This window comes from Neophocaena asiaeorientalis, unplaced genomic scaffold, assembly GCF_003031525.2.
Source record: "Neophocaena asiaeorientalis asiaeorientalis breed wild unplaced genomic scaffold, Neophocaena_asiaeorientalis_V1.1 scaffold254, whole genome shotgun sequence".
Taxonomy (NCBI): domain Eukaryota; kingdom Metazoa; phylum Chordata; class Mammalia; order Artiodactyla; family Phocoenidae; genus Neophocaena; species Neophocaena asiaeorientalis.
In genome coordinates, this window is record NW_020174705.1 from 533,232 (window position 1) to 550,342 (window position 17,111).

General features: G+C 60.9%; 1 protein-coding gene and 1 long non-coding RNA gene across 8 annotated transcripts in view; both read left to right on the plus strand.

The window, feature by feature from the left end:
• The window catches only part of PIGQ (phosphatidylinositol glycan anchor biosynthesis class Q), a 14,005-nt gene extending 1,209 nt beyond the window's left edge, over positions 1-12,796 (plus strand). Inside the window, exons 1-11 of one of the 7 annotated variants that reach the window (XM_024759670.1) lie at positions 7-80; positions 3,481-4,179; positions 6,000-6,131; positions 6,345-6,393; positions 7,907-8,033; positions 8,343-8,496; positions 8,634-8,745; positions 9,339-9,419; positions 9,967-10,081; positions 11,609-11,670; positions 12,500-12,796. In XM_024759670.1, coding sequence (XP_024615438.1) covers positions 3,491-4,179; positions 6,000-6,131; positions 6,345-6,393; positions 7,907-8,033; positions 8,343-8,496; positions 8,634-8,745; positions 9,339-9,419; positions 9,967-10,081; positions 11,609-11,670; positions 12,500-12,652 — 1,674 coding nt within the window. In that variant the 5' untranslated portion in view covers positions 7-80; positions 3,481-3,490 and the 3' untranslated portion in view covers positions 12,653-12,796. Of the gene's footprint in view, positions 1-6; positions 81-3,480; positions 4,180-5,999; positions 6,132-6,272; positions 6,394-7,906; positions 8,034-8,342; positions 8,497-8,633; positions 8,746-9,338; positions 9,420-9,966; positions 10,082-11,608; positions 11,671-12,133 lie in introns of those variants that run through there. The other 6 variants (XM_024759665.1, XM_024759666.1, XR_003005156.1 and 3 more) reach the window with 6 other exon arrangements.
• On the plus strand, positions 12,794-13,890 carry LOC112409497 (uncharacterized). The gene is made up of 2 exons (XR_003005157.1): positions 12,794-12,928; positions 13,199-13,890. It is a non-coding gene; the product is annotated as an uncharacterized LOC112409497 (long non-coding RNA).
• The last annotated feature ends 3,221 nt before the right edge of the window (positions 13,891-17,111 follow it).

Genomic DNA, 17,111 nt, shown 5'->3' on the forward strand with positions numbered 1-17,111 from the left:
GACCGCCCGGGCCCGCCCGACGCGGTCCCCAACCCCACCCCGACCCCGCTAGCTGAGGGCGCGGACCCGGGGAGCAGCCGGTGAGCAATCGGGGGGCGGGCCGGCGTCCTTGCGGCGCGACCTTGGGGAGCCGCCCCCGCCGGGCTGTGGGCCCCGACTCTTGCCGCGGCGGCCGCGGAAGCAGGGCCGGGAGCCCGAGGGTCTCCGGAGCCTCCTCCCGGAGACGGCGCAGGCCTTTTGCTTCTCGGAGCCTCTATTTCCTCATCTGTAAAATGGGGACGCCGCCGGCCGCCGGCCAGGGTGGGCCTGAGACTTGGGAGGGCAGTGAGGACCCGCCAGCCCCTGCAGGAGCCCGCCCTCCCATCCCCACGGGCCGCGTGGATGCCCTGGCGGGGAGTCTGGACCCCCGCCCTGTGGGGTGAAGGGCGGCCGGCCGGTTCCCTCTGGCCCACCCCAACCCGGGTCCCTCTGTGGACCCTTTGGAAGGGCATTCATGGTCAATGGAACTGGCTGTCAGAGCTTTAAAGTTGTTCCTGACTGCAGTACAGGGCAAAACCCAGAGCCCTAGATTCGTGGGGAAGAGCATTCTTTACTGAATGCCTGTTGTTTTTTAAACACAAACACATGGAGTAACAATGAATTCTTGTGAGCTACTGAGGAGCAGTGACCAGGAGGCTCCGCAGAGGACGGTTTTAGCCATTTAGATGTCCCTGGCCAGTCATAACTGGGCTTTTGCTCTGAATCAGTTCTTGTGGAGGATGACAGGATGTCCACTTCACAAGGTGGATGGTTGAGTTCAGGTTATGCGGGGAGGGTCGTTCTAGTGACTGCATGGCCTGACTGATCTGGAATGGGCTGGGTCACAGGGAACCAGGTGTCATTCATAACAGAGGCAGCTTTCCCAGGCCTGTGCCCTTGTTTTTATCATAGTCTTTAAAGATGCACACAGCTGCGTGTTACTGCCCCGCTTTCTCCCATCTGCACCTCTGCTATCGATTGCCTCCTCTTTTATCTTTTCCTGGCTGTCTGATCTGAGCAGACTTCTTTGTGTTGGTCACTCCCAGAGGCTGAGGTAGTGGTGGGGATGGGAACTTACCCCGTGATTTAAGAGTTCTCTCTTACTACCCCACAGATGGGAACACCAACCTCTGCCCTCCGCTCTTCCCCAGACATGAGGAGCTTTTTTTTTTCTTTAAGGTAAACTTTGTAGATGAAGCATAAAACACACAAAGAAAGTGCACAGATCGTATGTGTACAGCTCAGTGAATTTTCTGAAAGTGAACCCACCGTGTAACCAGCTTCGCCCAGAGCATCTGCTCACTGTTAGGCCAGTTGTGTTTATTTTCTGACAGTAGCTCTGGGCAGTTTTCCTTAGCTCCTGTGAAAGGAGTCCCTGAGCAGGGTGTGATTGTGTCATTTGGCTGAGCTGGTGGGTGCCGACAGGCTGGTGCTGAGAGGCTTGGACCATGATGGCTGGTCCCCTATGGTGGTCACCAAGCGAGATGTACTGGGATCCTCACAGGCAGAATTGCTCTGTGTCTCTCACGATGCCCGTGCAGAAGTGTCAGGAAGACAAGGTGGTCCTTGATACCCTTGCTGATGGCCACAGGAACTTAGCCCCGGGGCTGCCTTTGGGCTCCAGGCTTTCCCCTGCTGACACCCATGTTGCCTGCCATCTCTGGTCTCTGGGGGGGAGTGGTATTTGGGAGTCCAGCTGCTGCTGGACTCAGAGGGATGCTTTTCAGTCAAAACCCACAGGTGGGAGAAGCCTCGCCCCTCCAGCCCCACTCTGGACTGCAAGGGAGGAAAGCGTCTTCACCAGTTGCCTTTTTTTTTTTTTTTAATTTATTTATTTTTTGGCTACATTGGGTCTTCGTTGCTGCGCGTGGACTTTCTCTAGTTGCAGCGAGTGGGGCTACTCTTCATTGCGGTGTGTGGGCTTCTCATTGCGGTGGCGTCTCTTGTTGCAGAGCATGGGCTCTAGGTGCGCGGGCTTCAGTAGTTGTGACACACAGGCCTAGTTGCTCCGCGGCATGTGGGATCTTCCCAGACCAGGACTCGAACCTGTGTCCCCTGCATTGGCAGACGGATTCTTAACCACTTTGCCCCTGTGGAAGTCCTACCAGTTGCCTCTTAAGCCCTGGGCATTTGAGGCTCCTCCCACAGCCCCCCTGACCCTCAGGAAAGGGCTCCCTCAATGTCGCACCTCCCCAACATGTGTGTCCCTCTCTCTCCCCCTCTCTCCGAGGGCCTGTTGAGCACTGGGGCCTGGAGGACCAGGCTCAGTCTGAGGCCTGTGTCCCTCCCTCAGGTGTATCTCCAACTTGGGGGTCTTAGCTCAGGGCAGCTTCTCTGCCCTTTGTGCTGACACAGTGGGGTCGTTAGTGTCTAGGAAAGGGCGAGCTCCAAGGTGAACCCTCACCAAGGTGAACCTCCTGCCCGTCAGGCCCTGTCTAGGAGGGCTCAGGTGGGAAATGAGTTGCTTACTGAGAATCCACATCCGCAGTGAGCTGACTCCCGTGCAAGGCAGGGCTCACAGTCCCACAGGATTCAGGAATTGCAGCTGCTTGGGGATGTTATTGCTGCTCAGACGTCCTGGGAAGGCTGGTATCCCCTCAGCCATTCTCCAGGGCTGGAGAACTTCTCCCACCCCCATTTCTAGAACACTGCCTGGTTGCAGGAATAGGTAGTCCTGAAGGAGGTGCTCAGCTGTGACAAGAGGATGGGGCTCCCAGGGAAGGATGGGCACAGCCGCAGGCTGGAGGGTTGGGATAGAAGCAGAAGCCCCATGGAACTGAACCTGTTCCCTGAGCACCAAGGCTCCCCCAGGGGGCTCATTGGGAAGGGAGGTGGGCTTTGGCACCAGGCATGTCCCCAGGCATCTTCTGGGGCACCTGTACCAATGCCCACAGCTGCCAGCGGTGTGGACGCATCTGATTTCCCTCAGCTCAGCGGCAATTTGTTTAAATGTTCATCTTTATTCTTGCTAGCTTAGTAAGTAAATCAAGGTTTGTTAGATTTTTGATTTAAATTACTTTAATTGTTAATGAGATTGTAGATTTTTCCATGTGTTACACATCAAAAACTAATCAGTTCCCTAAAAACAAAAATTAAACCCTTGTGCTCACCCTGGCACAGCCTGTGAGTGGTGCTGAGCAGGTCATGTGACCTCACCTGTATCAGCCTGCCTGCATCTGGAGTGGGGAAGCGTTGCCCTGCCTCAGGGTAGGAATGTGAGTGGCCTGGGCCTGTACTCACAGCAGCCAGGGGCAGAGATGGACAGCTGGGCCCCCCTGCCAGCCTCGTGACCAGACCCAAAGCTGGGTCGCCCCCACCTATGGGCCCAGTGGCCACGTGGATGTGTCTGTCAGGGCCACCTGTTGGCCAGGACCTGCAGCCCTGGCACTGCCAGGCACCCCGGGTCCTCGGGGCACAGTGGCACCAGCAGCAGCTCTGAGCTGAGCCCCTCCTCTCTTCCAGCAGCCCCAGCATGGTGCTCAAGGCCTTCTTCCCCACGTGCTGTGCCTCGGCAGACAGCGGTCTCCTGGTTGGACGGTGGGTCCCGGAGCAGAGCAGTGCCGTGGTCCTGGCTGTGGTGCACTTTCCCTTCATCCCCATCCAGGTCAAGGAGCTCCTGGCCCAGGTGCAGCAGGCCAGTCAGGTGGGCGTGACTGTGCTGGGCACCTGGTGCCACCGCCGGCAAGAGCCGGAGGAGAGCCTGGGCCACTTCCTGGAGGGCCTGGGCGCCATCTTCTCCCACAAGCCCTGGTTCCAGCTATGCCGAGAGAGAGGCAGCAAGTCCTGGAGCTGCAAGGCCACCCACTGGCAGGGGCCCGCCTCCCCTGCCGCCTCCGGCGAGGACCAGGTCATGCTTATTTTCTACGACCAGCGCAAGGTGCTGCTGTCCCAACTGCACCCGCCCACGGCCCTGCCCAACCGCCAGGCTGGGGACACCACAGCCAGCGCGGGGGGCCTGGCTGCTGTCTTTGACACAGTGGCGCGTAGCGAGGCACTCTTCCAAAGTGACCGGTTCGATGAGGGCCCCGTGCGGCTGAGCCACTGGCAGTCGGAGGGCATGGAGGCTAGCATCCTCGTGGAGCTGGCCAAGTGGGCAGCAGGGCCTGTCTGCCTGTTTCTGGCCTGCCTGCTGTCTCTCATCTCGGCTGCCAGCGCCTGTCGGTAGGTACCCCTTGGCCAGGCGAGGGAGAGTCGGGCCCCTGAGGCCTAGGCCCACCCCTTGGTGTGCAGGGATCATGGAGGCCCAGATGGCCCTTCTGAAGCTTACCGCTGCCCCCTGCACCCCTGCTCTCATCCCACGCTCCCTCCGCACTGTAGCTCAGAGGACACCCTAGTGGTGGTTTCTGTTCTGGTGTCCCTCGCTCCTGTGGCAAAGCTAGGCTTCCTGGAAGCCCCTGTGGTTGCGTGGGACACACTGAGTAGGGATACATGGTGACCCTCAGACAGCTCAGGTCCCTGAAAGGAGAATTAGATGATGAACAGACCGGGTTGTTGCCGCGCAGGGGCCACCGTTTTCCTTGCTGGCGAGTTGCTTGTCCTGCAGACCCACAGGCGCACCTGCTTCCCTGGCCCCGACCTCGCAGGAGAGGCAGCCCTGGGAGGCTGTGGGACAGCATCCACTTGCTGTCTGTGGGGCTGGGGGCGTGGTCCCCAGCCTGGGCCACTCTCTAGAATTACCGGGACACTCCTGGCTGCGGGCCTGGTCGAGGGATTTGTAAAAGCCCCTGGGGGCCCTGAGGATGCTGGGGCAGCACGCGGGTGTTCTGGCGAGTTAGCCACAGGACCCTCTCTCTGTGAGAAGCCACCTCCCTGGTGGCACCACCTGGTATGGGACAACTGTGCTGCATCCTGAGGTCCAGGGTTTCGGCTGTCAGGTTTGGGGACTGGCCTCGCCGGCTCACCAGGGGCTCTGGGAGCGCTTGGGCCTGTCGCTGCAGAGAGACCCCAGCAGCTATGTGTGCACACCACCTTGGGCTGTGGGGGCTGCTGGGTATCCTGTCCTGAGTGGTGGGTTTCAGAGCTTCACAGCCCCTTGGAATGAATCGTGTGTGAAAGTGTGTCTGGGCCTGGGTGCAACTTTGGGAAGAGAAATTCCTTTTGTCAGCTCTCAAAGAAAGCAAGAAAGGTTATGAACCGCTTGAGTGCCCCGAATCCCGATCTTCCCCTTAGGTAGGCAGGTGCTGGCTGTTGGTGGAGGTCAGGAGCCCTGTGACGTCCATGTGGGGCATGGCTGTTGCTGCCCAGGGCAGGTGCAGGTGCTGCCCACGGCTGGTCTGAACCTCGGGGAGACCCTGCATGGGGGTCTCTGCAGCCCATGCGAGGCTGCCTTCCACTGGACTGGAATGGGGGGTGCAGTGCAGACCACACTTCACTCTTGGAATTGGGTCAGAGTGGCTTGGCTGAGGACAGAAGCTTCAAACCTTCAAGGTCAAGACCTCCTTCCTCCTGAGGGCCTGAGCGTGATCATCTGGCGGCTCTGCACTTTGCACGAGCCCTTTAGGTCCCTCCTGCTGGCAGTGTACCTCCTGCTCTGGGTGGGAGCCAGGCACTGAGTTGCCATTGGACGCTTTCTCCACCTTTGCTTGAGAACATCTCCCCTCAATGCCTGCATGTCTGTGAAGTGTCTGGTTCTTTCTTTGCTGCGTGAGAAATCATTCTCGTTGAGCAGTCAGGTCAGCTGAAACCCTTGACATGGACACCCGTCCGGCAGGCACTCAGCTTCAGTGCCTGGAGTCAGCACCTTGCGTTCCCAGTTGATGGTCGTAAGTGACCGCAACCCCCGCTGGGCTGCCCACCTGGGTCCTCCCCCCGTGTCCCTGCCCCGCTGAGTTCAGGAGTGTGGCTACTGGTATTTGGGGAGACCAGGGCCCTTCCTCTCTGCACGTTGAGGGATATCGGCCATGGCTGAGACGGCCCTCCCTCCCTGGTGGGCAGAAGAACCCCAGAGACCCAGAGGTCCATCCTTCTCCCCTCCTCCACAGGGTGTTCAAGCTGTGGCCACTGTCCTTCATCTGGAGCAAACTCTCCACGTGCGAGCAGCTCAGGCACCGGCTGGAGCAGCTCACACTCATCTTCAGCACCCAGAAGGCTGAGAGCCCCGCCCAGCTGATGAGGTGCGGGTCCTGCCCTGGTCTCCTCCACAGTGGCCAGACGCGCCACGGGCCCAGCCCCTTCCCCACAGCAGGCCTGCCCAAGCTGACCCTTTCTGGCCACGCCACCCTCACCACTCGCTCCTGTTGGACCCCTCCTTCCAGGAAGGCCAACATGCTTGTCTCTGTGCTCTTGGATGTGGCCCTTGGCCTCATGCTGCTGTCCTGGCTCCACAGGAAGGACCTCATCGGGCAGCTGGCTGATGCCCTCATCCCTGTGGCTGACGTGAGTTGGTTGAGGTGTACTTGAACACCTGTTTCCCAGGGTTGGGGGGCAGGACCCTTCCTGGGGGCAGCAGAGGCCCCTCAGCCAGCCAGAGCAGCTCACCCCTGACCCCAGACAAGTCCCCTAGGAGCTGCTGTGTCTTACAGAATAGGTGGAGCTGTGTAGACCTGGGCCCTCCAGCTCCTGGCCTCTTCCTGCAGGTGGCCTGTCTGGAGCCCCCTTGTGTTGGAGACTTTTAGGGGGAGCCACCTCCCTGCCAGGCTCAGTGTCATGGCATCCCCATTGCCTCCCCACCGTGCATGACCATTTCTGCTCTCCTGGTTCTTCGGGGTGGCTCACTTTCGGCCTGGGCGCTCTGCACAGTCAGCATCACAGAGACCTTGTGTGCGTGCCGGTGTCTGTGTGGTCGAGCTCAGCCTCCCACCCTGATGCCTGCACCAGTTCTGCATCTCCCATGCTGACAGCCAGAGGCACCAGCTCATCGGCTGTGCTCCTGAACTTGCCCTGCACAGTCTGTGCGCTGTTCCCAGGGCCTGGGCACCGCCCCAGCCTCCTCTCCCTTCCACAGTCATCCTCCCACTGTCTGTCCGTGCTGGCTCTGAGCCTTCATCTTCTTTGCCTCCTTCAGAGGCCCTGTCACTTCTATTGGGAGGTTGTCTTCTTGCCTAGGGCAGCCCCTCTGGTCCCTCAGTGCCCCACCCCCCCACGCCCTCTGCCCAGGCCTCTGTGGGGCTCCTGGCCCTGGCTGTGGTAGAGCCGCTGAGGCCTGGCTGCGAGGTCCTTGTGGGCTCAGCTGCTGCCTGCTGTCATCAGCGTCCAGGCACAAGTGTGCACTGGGCCTGCTTGTGGCCAGGCCAGGACCCTGCAGGCAGGAGCCCCTACAGGCCAAGAGTCCCATAGCTTCTCAGGGAAGTCTGGCCCAGGAGGGAGGAGGGTGCTCTGCCTTTTGGCCAGCTTCATCCTAGGCCTCCTTTTTGCAAAATTGCTCAGAAATATAAATATTTAATTTAAAAATGAAAGCCTCTTCCTGCTGCCAAGCTCTTATCTTTTAAATATTAAATAAGGTCTATTTATAAAGAACATTCTGTTCCCCTTCTCACTGCTCCTGACACGGCAGAGGCCTTCACCCAGGGTTGGGAAAGGCCTGCATTGGTACTTGGGAGGGAGGTGGCAGACTTTGGGGCAGGGATGTCGGTCCTGTGGCCTCAGTGTTGGTGATGAGGCCAGGAGTCCTGCAGGCCTGCCTCCCAGGGCTGGCACAGCTTTCCTCCTGGGGCGGCCAGGACAGTAGTTGGCCCCCGTGCTTGCTTGTGAGGGTCCCTGTGCTATCTCTGGTCCTCACTTGACATTGTTCTTCCCTCTGTGGGACCCTCCAGCACCCACCTCCGCCCCGCCCGCCTGCTACGGGGGCCCGTGATGGGCTTGACCCCCTCACTCTCACTCAGGGTCACCCAGATGGGTAACTGGGGTGGGGCCAGTTGATGGACGGTGTGGCCCTCATGTGTCCTCACAGCACGTGGCTGAGGAGCTCCAGCATCTGCTACAGTGGCTGATGGGCGCACCTGCTGGGCTCAAGATGAACCGGGCGCTGGACCAGGTGCTGGGCCGCTTCTTCCTGTACCACATCCATCTGTGGATCAGTGAGTGCCAGCGGTCAGGCGGGCCGCCTCGGGGTTTCACCCAGCCCCACTGACCCGCACTTTGGCTCCTGAAGCCCGTGCCCCCAGGGACATAGACCCTGGCTGAGGGGGGGCAGTGGGGCCCAGCCAGGCCCTGTCCCCTTGGTCTCTGCTTCCTGTTGACCCAGCATCCCGTGTGTGGAGCCTTGCTATGCTGTGCTGGCCACTCACAGTTTCCAGAAGCTTGGGGCAGCCATCCTCATGGTGGACTTGGGGGGGGACCAGGACCTCCCTGGGCTCCCCCCTCAAGGCTGACCCCCATCCCACCAGGCTACATCCACCTCATGTCACCCTTCATTGAGCGCATCCTGTGGCACGTGGGCCTCTCAGCCTGCCTGGGCCTGACGGTTGCCCTGTCCATCCTCTCAGACATCATAGCCCTCCTCACCTTCCACATCTACTGCTTCTATGTCTATGGCGCCAGGTGGGTGTGCACCCCGCCCCCCACTCCTGCGGGCTGACCCAGTGCAGCCCCCCGAGCCCTGGGCACCACAGACAGGCTTCTGGGGCCGGGTGGGCATGGGGTCACCAGCCCAGCTCTGATGGTACCACGTCCTGCAGGCTATACTGCCTGAAGATCCATGGCCTGTCCTCACTCTGGCGCCTGTTCCGAGGGAAGAAGTGGAATGTTCTGCGCCAGCGCGTGGACTCCTGCTCCTATGACCTGGACCAGGTACTGGCTCCAGCTCCAGTCCAGCTGCCCCTTCCGATGGGCCGGTGCAACTGCTCAGGCACCGCAAGGGGCAGCCTCACTCCTGTTTTGCAGGGCTCCGGGGTGTATGGCGAGCTGCAAGGGGTAGGGTGTATGCAGGACCTCAAACAGGGCAGAACCTTGCCAGGTGGGGATGGACCCTGCTCTCAGGAGGCCGTGGGGCTGCAGGTGCTTAAGGTGACCTCGCCCAGGGCTTGGCTCTGGCTAGTCCCATTCTCTTGCTCAGACCTGACACAGGGACCCTGAGTGCTGCCTTCCAGGGCACGTTTTTTGCTGCCTAATTTTCACCACCCTCCTGTCTTTAGTGTATGGGCTGTATACCCTGTCAGCTGGTCTCCCCAACCCCTGTCACCCCATGTGTCACCGGGTCTGGAGGCAGGTGTCCCTCCCAGTACTGGAGAGAGCTGTCCTGAGTGGGCTTCCCCAAGTGGTCTCAGGAAGCTGGCAGGCGTTCCATCTCTGCTCAATTACAGGATGGATTTAGCGGGATGGGTATCGGGTGTGCCCAGTGCTGGCAGGGCTGTCGCCGATGCTGGCATCCTTTCTCCCTGTAGCTGTTCATCGGGACCTTGCTGTTCACCATCCTGGTCTTCCTTCTGCCCACCACGGCCCTGTACTACTTGGTGTTCACCCTGGTGAGCCAAGTGCTGTGTACCATGGGGGTGCTGGGCGTGTCACCTGGCCAGTGGACCTAGCCCACGGTGCTTGGAGTGGTGACTGCTAGCAGCTGTGGGCAGGTCGTCCATCCCTGCCGGCCACATGGGGTGTGGCTGTTCTGGACTCTGGGCAGTGTGTGCTGGCCCTGGAACAGGCAGGGGTCCCACCCGCGGGGGACACCACCCACTACTGCTCTGGGACACGCAGCTGGGTTCACAGAGGGCAGGGGTCTCCCATGTTATGGGGGAGGCGAGCACAGACAGCAGGAGGGGAGTGGCCCCCGGGTGGCTGGGCTGAGGGCCCAGTGGCATGTTTCCCTGGGTTGGAGCACCACCTCCTCTGACCTGGCAGCAGGGCAGACCGCTCCAGCCTGTGGCTTCCCTGCCTTCCTGTGCTCAGGCCTCAGGTTCAGGGCGGGGTCCCTGCCTCCTCTTGGGACCCGTCAGGCTGTTCTGCTCAGGGGCATGCATTGTGGCTGTGGCCACAGTCCCAGGTCAGAGACCCTGAGCACTGTCTGTGATGCAGCTCCGGCTCCTGGTGGTCGCTGTACAGGGCCTGATCCATCTGCTTGTGGACCTCATCAACTCCCTGCCACTGTACTCACTCGGCCTCCGGCTCTGCCGGCCCTACAGGCTCGCAGGTAGGTCTGCGTGCTGGCTAGGCGGCGCACCTGCGGGCCCTGGATGCAGCCATGTGTGGGGCGGGCAGGGAGGACAAGAACCTGGTCCCGGGGCCTGAGCTGGAGGGAGAGGCTCCCTGCCCTCAGGTTCAGAGGCCACATAGGCAGCCCTCCGCCTCCTCAGCCTCCCCTGTGACGAGTGTGGACGTTTGCTCTGAGGTCTGTCTGCAGTAGTCCTGTAGGTGGTGCCTGAAAGTGGCTCAGAAAAGACGTGTCTTGTGTGGTTGTGTGGAGCTGTGTGTGCCTGCTGGTGCCTCTCCTCCTGGAGGGGACCGGCCAGGGTGGAGGACGCAGGGCTGGCCAGAGCTGTGTGACAGGCGTGCCTCCCGCCCCGCCCCCAGCAGGCCACCACCTGCGGGGACAACACGCACCAGCTCAGCTGCTCCTGTCATCCCCTCTGCAGGTGATGCCCCTGTTTGCATGCTGACACCAGCCACGGGTTGGCCAGATGCCCCTGACAGGAGGCTGTCCCCACTGCAGGCCTAGGGAGGCCCGACCCAACTGGTCACTGAGTTGTGGATTGGCTTATCCGGTTCAGGGGCTTTGAACATAACAGGAAACTTGAGGAGTTGCTGGCATGGCCCCGGAGCTGACCAGCATGCCCAGGAGGCCCTGGACTAGTTTGCAAACGGCAGCTCGGCCGCACGCCAGAGTTCACGGCTGCTGCTCCCAGCCAGTTCCGAGTCAGAAGACATGAATGTGCATGTTCCCTGGGCTTTGGGCCTTGAGTCTGCCCGCTGGATGTCCTCAAACCCTCTTTCCAAGCCACGTTCTCCACAGACCCCCAGGTGGCCCAGGCCAGGGGCCCATGTGTAGTGCTGCCCATGCTCCCTGGTCCCCCAGCCCCCACCCACACTTCAGCACGCCTGGAAGCAGGCAGGTGGAGAGCCTGGACCCGGCACCTTCCTCTCCCAGCCCTCAGCTCACAGCTAGAGCAGAGTCCTTTTAACTTGACATAAAAGGCCACAGATGCCGCCTCTTCTCTCCACCGAGTTTGCCTTGGGGCCTCTTCATCAATTGATAATTAGCTCCTGTTTCTCCTTTCAAGAACCTTCCGCCTTGGGAATCCCCAGGCTTGAGAGCCCACACTGCAGGCCAGAGTGTGGTGGGTCCCTGAGTCAGCCACGCGCACAGCAGTTGGAAGGCACTGAGATGCCAGCAGGGTGCCCACCACCCAGCAAGTGCCTCGTCCACTCTGGGAAAACCCCCGTCCTACTCAGAAAGCAGCACAACCTGCCCGCTTTTCCCCACCTGCTAGACCCGCGGCTTTGGTCTCTCAGTGCAGTTCTGCAGGAGGCCCTGACGAGGGCCAGGCTGCAGCTCAAGGAGGCAGATGGGAAGGACGGGCTGGAGAGGCGAGCTGCTGCCCGGGCAGCCTGTAGCCCTCGGAATGCCGCTCGGAGCAGGAGCGCTGGTGGGGGCGGCCTACAGGGCCCTGGGAGCCCTGGAAGGCCACCCTCCCTCACGGGGACCTTGCTCTCCTTACAGCCGGGGTGAAGTTCCGAGTCTTGGAGCATGAGACTGGCAGGCCCCTCCGCCTCCTGATGCAGGTAAGGCCTCCACACAGCCCTCATGCTGTTGCCTGCCATGAGGCCGCCCATGTTCTGAGGCATGTTCTGTGTCGCCCTGGGTGTGGGCCTCACAGGCCTGGGTGAGGTGCAGGCAGGAGGGCCTAGCAGAGCTGAGGGGTGGGGTCCGGGGGAGGCTCGCCCACCCCCAAGGCCTCTGGGCACCATCAACCTCTGTGCCTGGAACCTCCCCCAGCAGGGCCCATGTATGGGGTCCCGTATGCTGTGCCAGACACCCTCAGCCACCCAGGGCACCTGCCTGCTGGGCCTGCATCCCTGTCTCCTGCCCTAGGCCCCCGGGCTCTCCTTCCAGGCAGAATAGCAGAGACTTGGCAAAGGCCTCAGGACACACCTGAGGCCTACTCTGTTGAGCTCCTTTATCTTAAGCTGTCTGGGGCCTGCCTTGCGGGAGGGAGTAGGCCAGGTGCCGTGTTGCTGGATGCAGGTGTCCGGTTGGCCTGAGGGGAGAAGTCAGATGCTGAGGCAGCCAGGCCCTGTGTGGTTTTCTCGGGAGTGTCCTGAGTCCCACTTGAGGAGGCTCCAGGGAGCTGAGTGAGTCCTGGAATGGAGGGGTCGGTGCCCCGCAGCCGGGCCAGAGCGGAGCCCGCCTGACCGTGGCCCAAGCCTGCCTCCCAAGCTGCTCACCCTGACCCCCGTGTACCCCAGGTGAGAGCGCATCTGGCACAGAGCTGGCCCTGCCCCATGGTTGTCCAGCCCAGGGACCCCCCACGCAGGCCTGCCGGTCCTAGAGAGCTGGACTCCCAGGGAGTTGGGGGCTGTGTCCCGCTGACCGCTGCCCTTGTGCTTCCAGATAAACCCCCTGCCCTACAGTCGCGTGGTGCACACCTACCGCCTCCCCACCTGTGGTTGCCACCCCAAGCACTCCTGGGGTTCCCTGTGCCGCAAGCTGTTCTTCGGGGAGCTCATCTACCCCTGGAGGCAGAGAGGGAACAAGCAGGACTGACGGGCCCTGGCCACCAGCCGGCCCAGCACCACCTCCTGCCAGGGTGTCAGGGTAGCACATGGTCCTGCTCTTTGCCTTCCTGCCCCTGGTTGCCTGGGGCCTCTGCAGGCCCTGCCGGGGCCCTGCCTGCCACATCTCCTCCTGACTCTGAGGTCGTGGGAGTAGTGAGCAGGAGGATGCGGGAACGGCCAGCCAGGCCAGCGGCCCACGCTCCAGCACCAGCACATTTGCCTCGGGAACCCCCTGCTGACCTGTTGTGATGGCACGGTAAACCTGGTGCGCACCGGCCCCCCAGGCCTATCCAGGAGCCCCGTCCTGCCCCCCACCCCAGTCTATACCCAGGCCCTAGGAGGGGGTGCAGAGCCCTGCCTCTGCCCACCATGCCCGTTCCCAGTGGGGTGGGCTGGCAGGTCTTTCTGGCTGCTCATTGGCGCCCCATCCTGTCATGAGGTGGAGGGGATCCTTCCCAGGGTGCACTCAAGTGTCCTTGAGACTCTGGCCCCCCAAGCATCTCCTTCTCTGGGGGATGCCCTCCTGGGTCCCCAGTGCCTTCCAGCTGTCTCAGTGGAGCCACCGCCAGCCAGTCTGGGGGATCCAAGCCACTGCTGACCCCCAGCGCAGTCCAGCAGCTCCAGGAACCTGGGCAGCAGCGCCCCTCACGCCCTGATTTGCACAGGGCTTACTTGTTGATGCTCCTGGAGAGACTGCTCTGCAGGAGGAGCTGCCCTCAGGGCTTTGGGTGTCCCTGTGTGAAGCCAGGCCACATGGGGTGCCTGGAGCTGTCAGCAAAGACCCACGCACCCGGCTGCCCCGTTCCTGCCCTGTACCCCTGCAAATCTTCTATCTCGCTCACTGGCTTCTCCTGGGCAGATGCTCCTGCAGCCCCCAGGGAGGGGTCCTAGCACTCAGGCTGCATCTCCCTGCTGGCCACAGGCAGAATCTGAGTGTGGGTGTGAGCCCCAGAATCCCCAGGGGGAGGAAGCCTCAAGATGCGGGTGGCGTCACATACGGTGTGTCATCGTGGAGTTGGAGATGTTCATGCTGTAGGCAGCGGGGCAGTGCTCTCTGTCCATCCCAGGCACTTGGGACTGTCCACTTCTGCCACCCACGCTCCTTGGCTGTGGACCACAGTGGGAGGGGGCCTGGAGGAGTCCCCACCAGCCCAGGGTCAGGCAGGAGGGGTACTGGCTCTGTCTTTTCTGCTGGGACAATAAAACCTCCCACATATTTGGAGTGTGCGCTCTGCCTTCCCATCACCACGGTGGGCAGTGGGTCTGGGGAGGCGCTCCTTCTCCTGGGGTGGCGGGACAGCTGGCCCCCACTTTTTGTCTTGAGATGATTACCATGCCTGTTTCCTATTTGTTGCCAAGCTGCGGGGCACTGGGCTCCCTGTCCCCTAGAGCAGGCCTCTTTGCAGGTCTGGTGTGTGTGTACGTAGGCTCTGGCCTCTTGAAGATGTCCTCGTGTGGATGGATGGACCCAGGGCCACTTGCTTTCCAGTTTTGCCCTTGCCGTGGCATGAGGAGCTCCCAGGGCAGGGCTGGGGGCAGGGGGGCAGGGCTGGGGGCAGGGTTGCAGACCTCTCTGGGAGCAGGGGTGAGCTCTGATATATATATTTGTCACCACCTGAAACCTGTGGACTCCACACAGGAAGGGGCTCTCCCTGATGGACTCTGCCTGACCTGCAGCCTCCAGGGACCCTCAGGTGGCTTCCTCTGTGCCTGCTGTACTGGCTATGGAGGCAAGGGGGTTGGAGCGCAAAGAGGTCACTCAGCAACTGCCAGGCCTACATCACCACTGAGGGTCAGCAGAGGGCCCCACATGGCTCCTGGTGGGCAGGACCACACCCCAGAGCCTGCTGAGAAGAGCCTCCATCACCTGCATTTCTGGGGCCACCTTCCCAGTCACTAGATGCCAAGACACAGAGATGGCCCATGGGGCCTGCCTCACCTCCCGCTGAATTCTCTCCCCTGCTCCGCCCAGCCTGCTGGGCAGTGGTGGCTGTGTTCCAGGCCTTTTCTGGCAGCTGTCACTCTCATGCCAGGTGCGGGGCTGCCTGCCCATCTCCCAAGGGCCAGCCCAGGCCTGGCACCAGAGCTGGCCAAGGGAACAGGGGTCACTCCAGCCACTAGCAGCCACCTGCATGTCCCAGGCTGCTCCTATCCTGTGTGTCGTCCCTGGACCTGTACAGCCCTTGCCTAGGGACAGCCTTCATCTGTGGCCCCTCATCCTCAACCCAGGGCTCTGACCACTCCTGCCACGCTGACCTGGCAGAGCCTTGTCCTACAACTTCTCCGAGGCTGATCCTCAGGCTGCCCTGAAAAGTGGATGATTCCCCTTTCAGCTGGGGCCACCACCTCCCAGACAGGTCCTCACGGCCACCCACAGAGAAGGGCCCTGTGCTCTTCCAGTGTGGAGACAAGCTCAGAGAGGGGCGGTGAGCTGCTGAAGCAGGCGGTCTGAGCCACATAGTTCACTCCCGCCAGCTCCCTCCTGTCCTTGAAAACTTACTTTGATGTGATTTCAACTCAAAGAAACAGCTAGCACATCACAACCTTCAGCAAATTCCCTGGGGCTAATGTTCTGCCACAGCTGCTTTTTCGTGCTCGTGCTCTAACTTTTCTAAACCATCTGATCATCAGTTGCCCCTAATTGTGCTCCTAAGATGCCCAGTATATATCTTGTAAGGCCAAGGACTGACCTGTGTAATGAGGGCACGGCAAGGAGCATGGGTGGAGCCACCTTGCTTCCCATGCTCCTGGGCACCAGTCTCAAGAACCCTTTGCCCTCAGCCACCCCACAGCCCGTCTCTGCCTTTCCCAGCACTGGGGTCCTCAAAGATCCAGCCAGGCACTTGGTAGCCTGTCCCTATGTGGGGTTCGTCTGATGATTCTGAGATTCAGCTCCTGTGCTCTTAGTGGGAACATGTAAATGCCGCTGTGTCCTTCTCAGGCATTGCCTTGGGAGGAACACTGTGTCTGCCCAAACCAGTGACGTCAACCTGACCCACCAGGTTCTCTGCAAAGCTACTCTCCCTTTTACATAACAAGTGATTAGTACAGAGATATTTTCAACCATGTGACCGACCAGTCCCTCCTCCCCCTCTGGCCCACTAGCTGGCAGCGTCCACCATTGATTCTTGCCGGGTGCACACAGCTTTCCACGCCCTCTGCCTGTAGGACTTGAGTGGGGCCTCTCCTGGCAGCAGGCCTAGACTGGGGGTCAAGTAACTGACACTTGTGTGAGAGCTCCTAGGGCACCAGGGACAAGGTCTGTTTGCCCCAATGGGTGGTCCCCAGGCCCTTCTGAGTGGACAGCTTTGGGTATCCTGGAGTGGGGGGAAGGAGACACCCCAGACCACTCGTTTGTTCCCTCCTGGACAGAGGCTGAGTCTGGAGGCCTGGCCCCCATCCTCGCTCGGAGCCAGTGGTGTGGGAACTGCAGGGGAGACTGTCAGGGCTCTTCACCAGACACCTCTGGGCCTCCAGAGGGACTCAGAGTTACCCTCGACCACCCAACACCTGGGCGCCTCGCAGGGCTGACCCAGGACCTGTGAGCGGAGGGCTGTTCTGGGCTGCTTTGTCCTTGGCCTGAGGTTCCTCCAAGGTCCCCTGGGCCAGGCCTGGCACTTAGTGGGTCCCAGAGCATCCTTGCAGAAGGGCATGCAGCTACGTTGGAGGCCAGCTCCTCCACCCACAGGGCCTCCTGGACAGCAGGGAATGGCACCCCTCCAGCCATCCCTCCCTTGACTGGGCCCCACTGCCCCAGACCCTGTGGGTTCCTGCGGTGCCTTTCTGCTCTGAGGTTGGGAAGTCGTAGGTCAGAGGGAACCGGAGCAGCACAGGAAACCAGTAAATCAGGACAGGAAGCACCTGACAGGTTGCTGAGTCTTGCTCCCAGGATCAGACTCCGTGGACAGGTTCTAGGGATGGTCACGCCTGCTGCACAAGCTGTGCTGGGAAGGACCCAGCCGGCCTCACTTCGTCCCTGGTGATGGAGAACCAGGCAGCGGGGCCTACAGCTGCTGGAGCCCCTTCGGGGGAAGTCCTGATGTACAAAGGGTGCTTTTGGTTTAAATTCTCTGCAAAGTGGAATGATAATAGTTTCTCACCCCCCATCCCTTCTGGGCAGCCTCAGAAACCGAGGACATGTCAGCCCCACATGGCTTCCAGCCCCAGAGAGGGGCCTCAGTGACTTCAAAGCAGGGAGTAGGCAAAGCTAGGCTGAGGCAGGCTCCAGCTTGGGTGTAGTGACCTCTGCCAGAGAGGCTGCCTTGGCCGTGGTTGGGGGGTGGCAGGTGGTGGGGACTCAGCTCCCCGCCCCCACCAGCTGAAGGCTAACAAGACTCTGCCCACTGGCTGTCGTTGCTGTAAACACTGTGCTGTGGGTGCATGTGCCCTTTCTCTCTCTTTTTTTTTAAATAAATATATTTATTTATTTTTGGCTGTGTTGGGTCTTC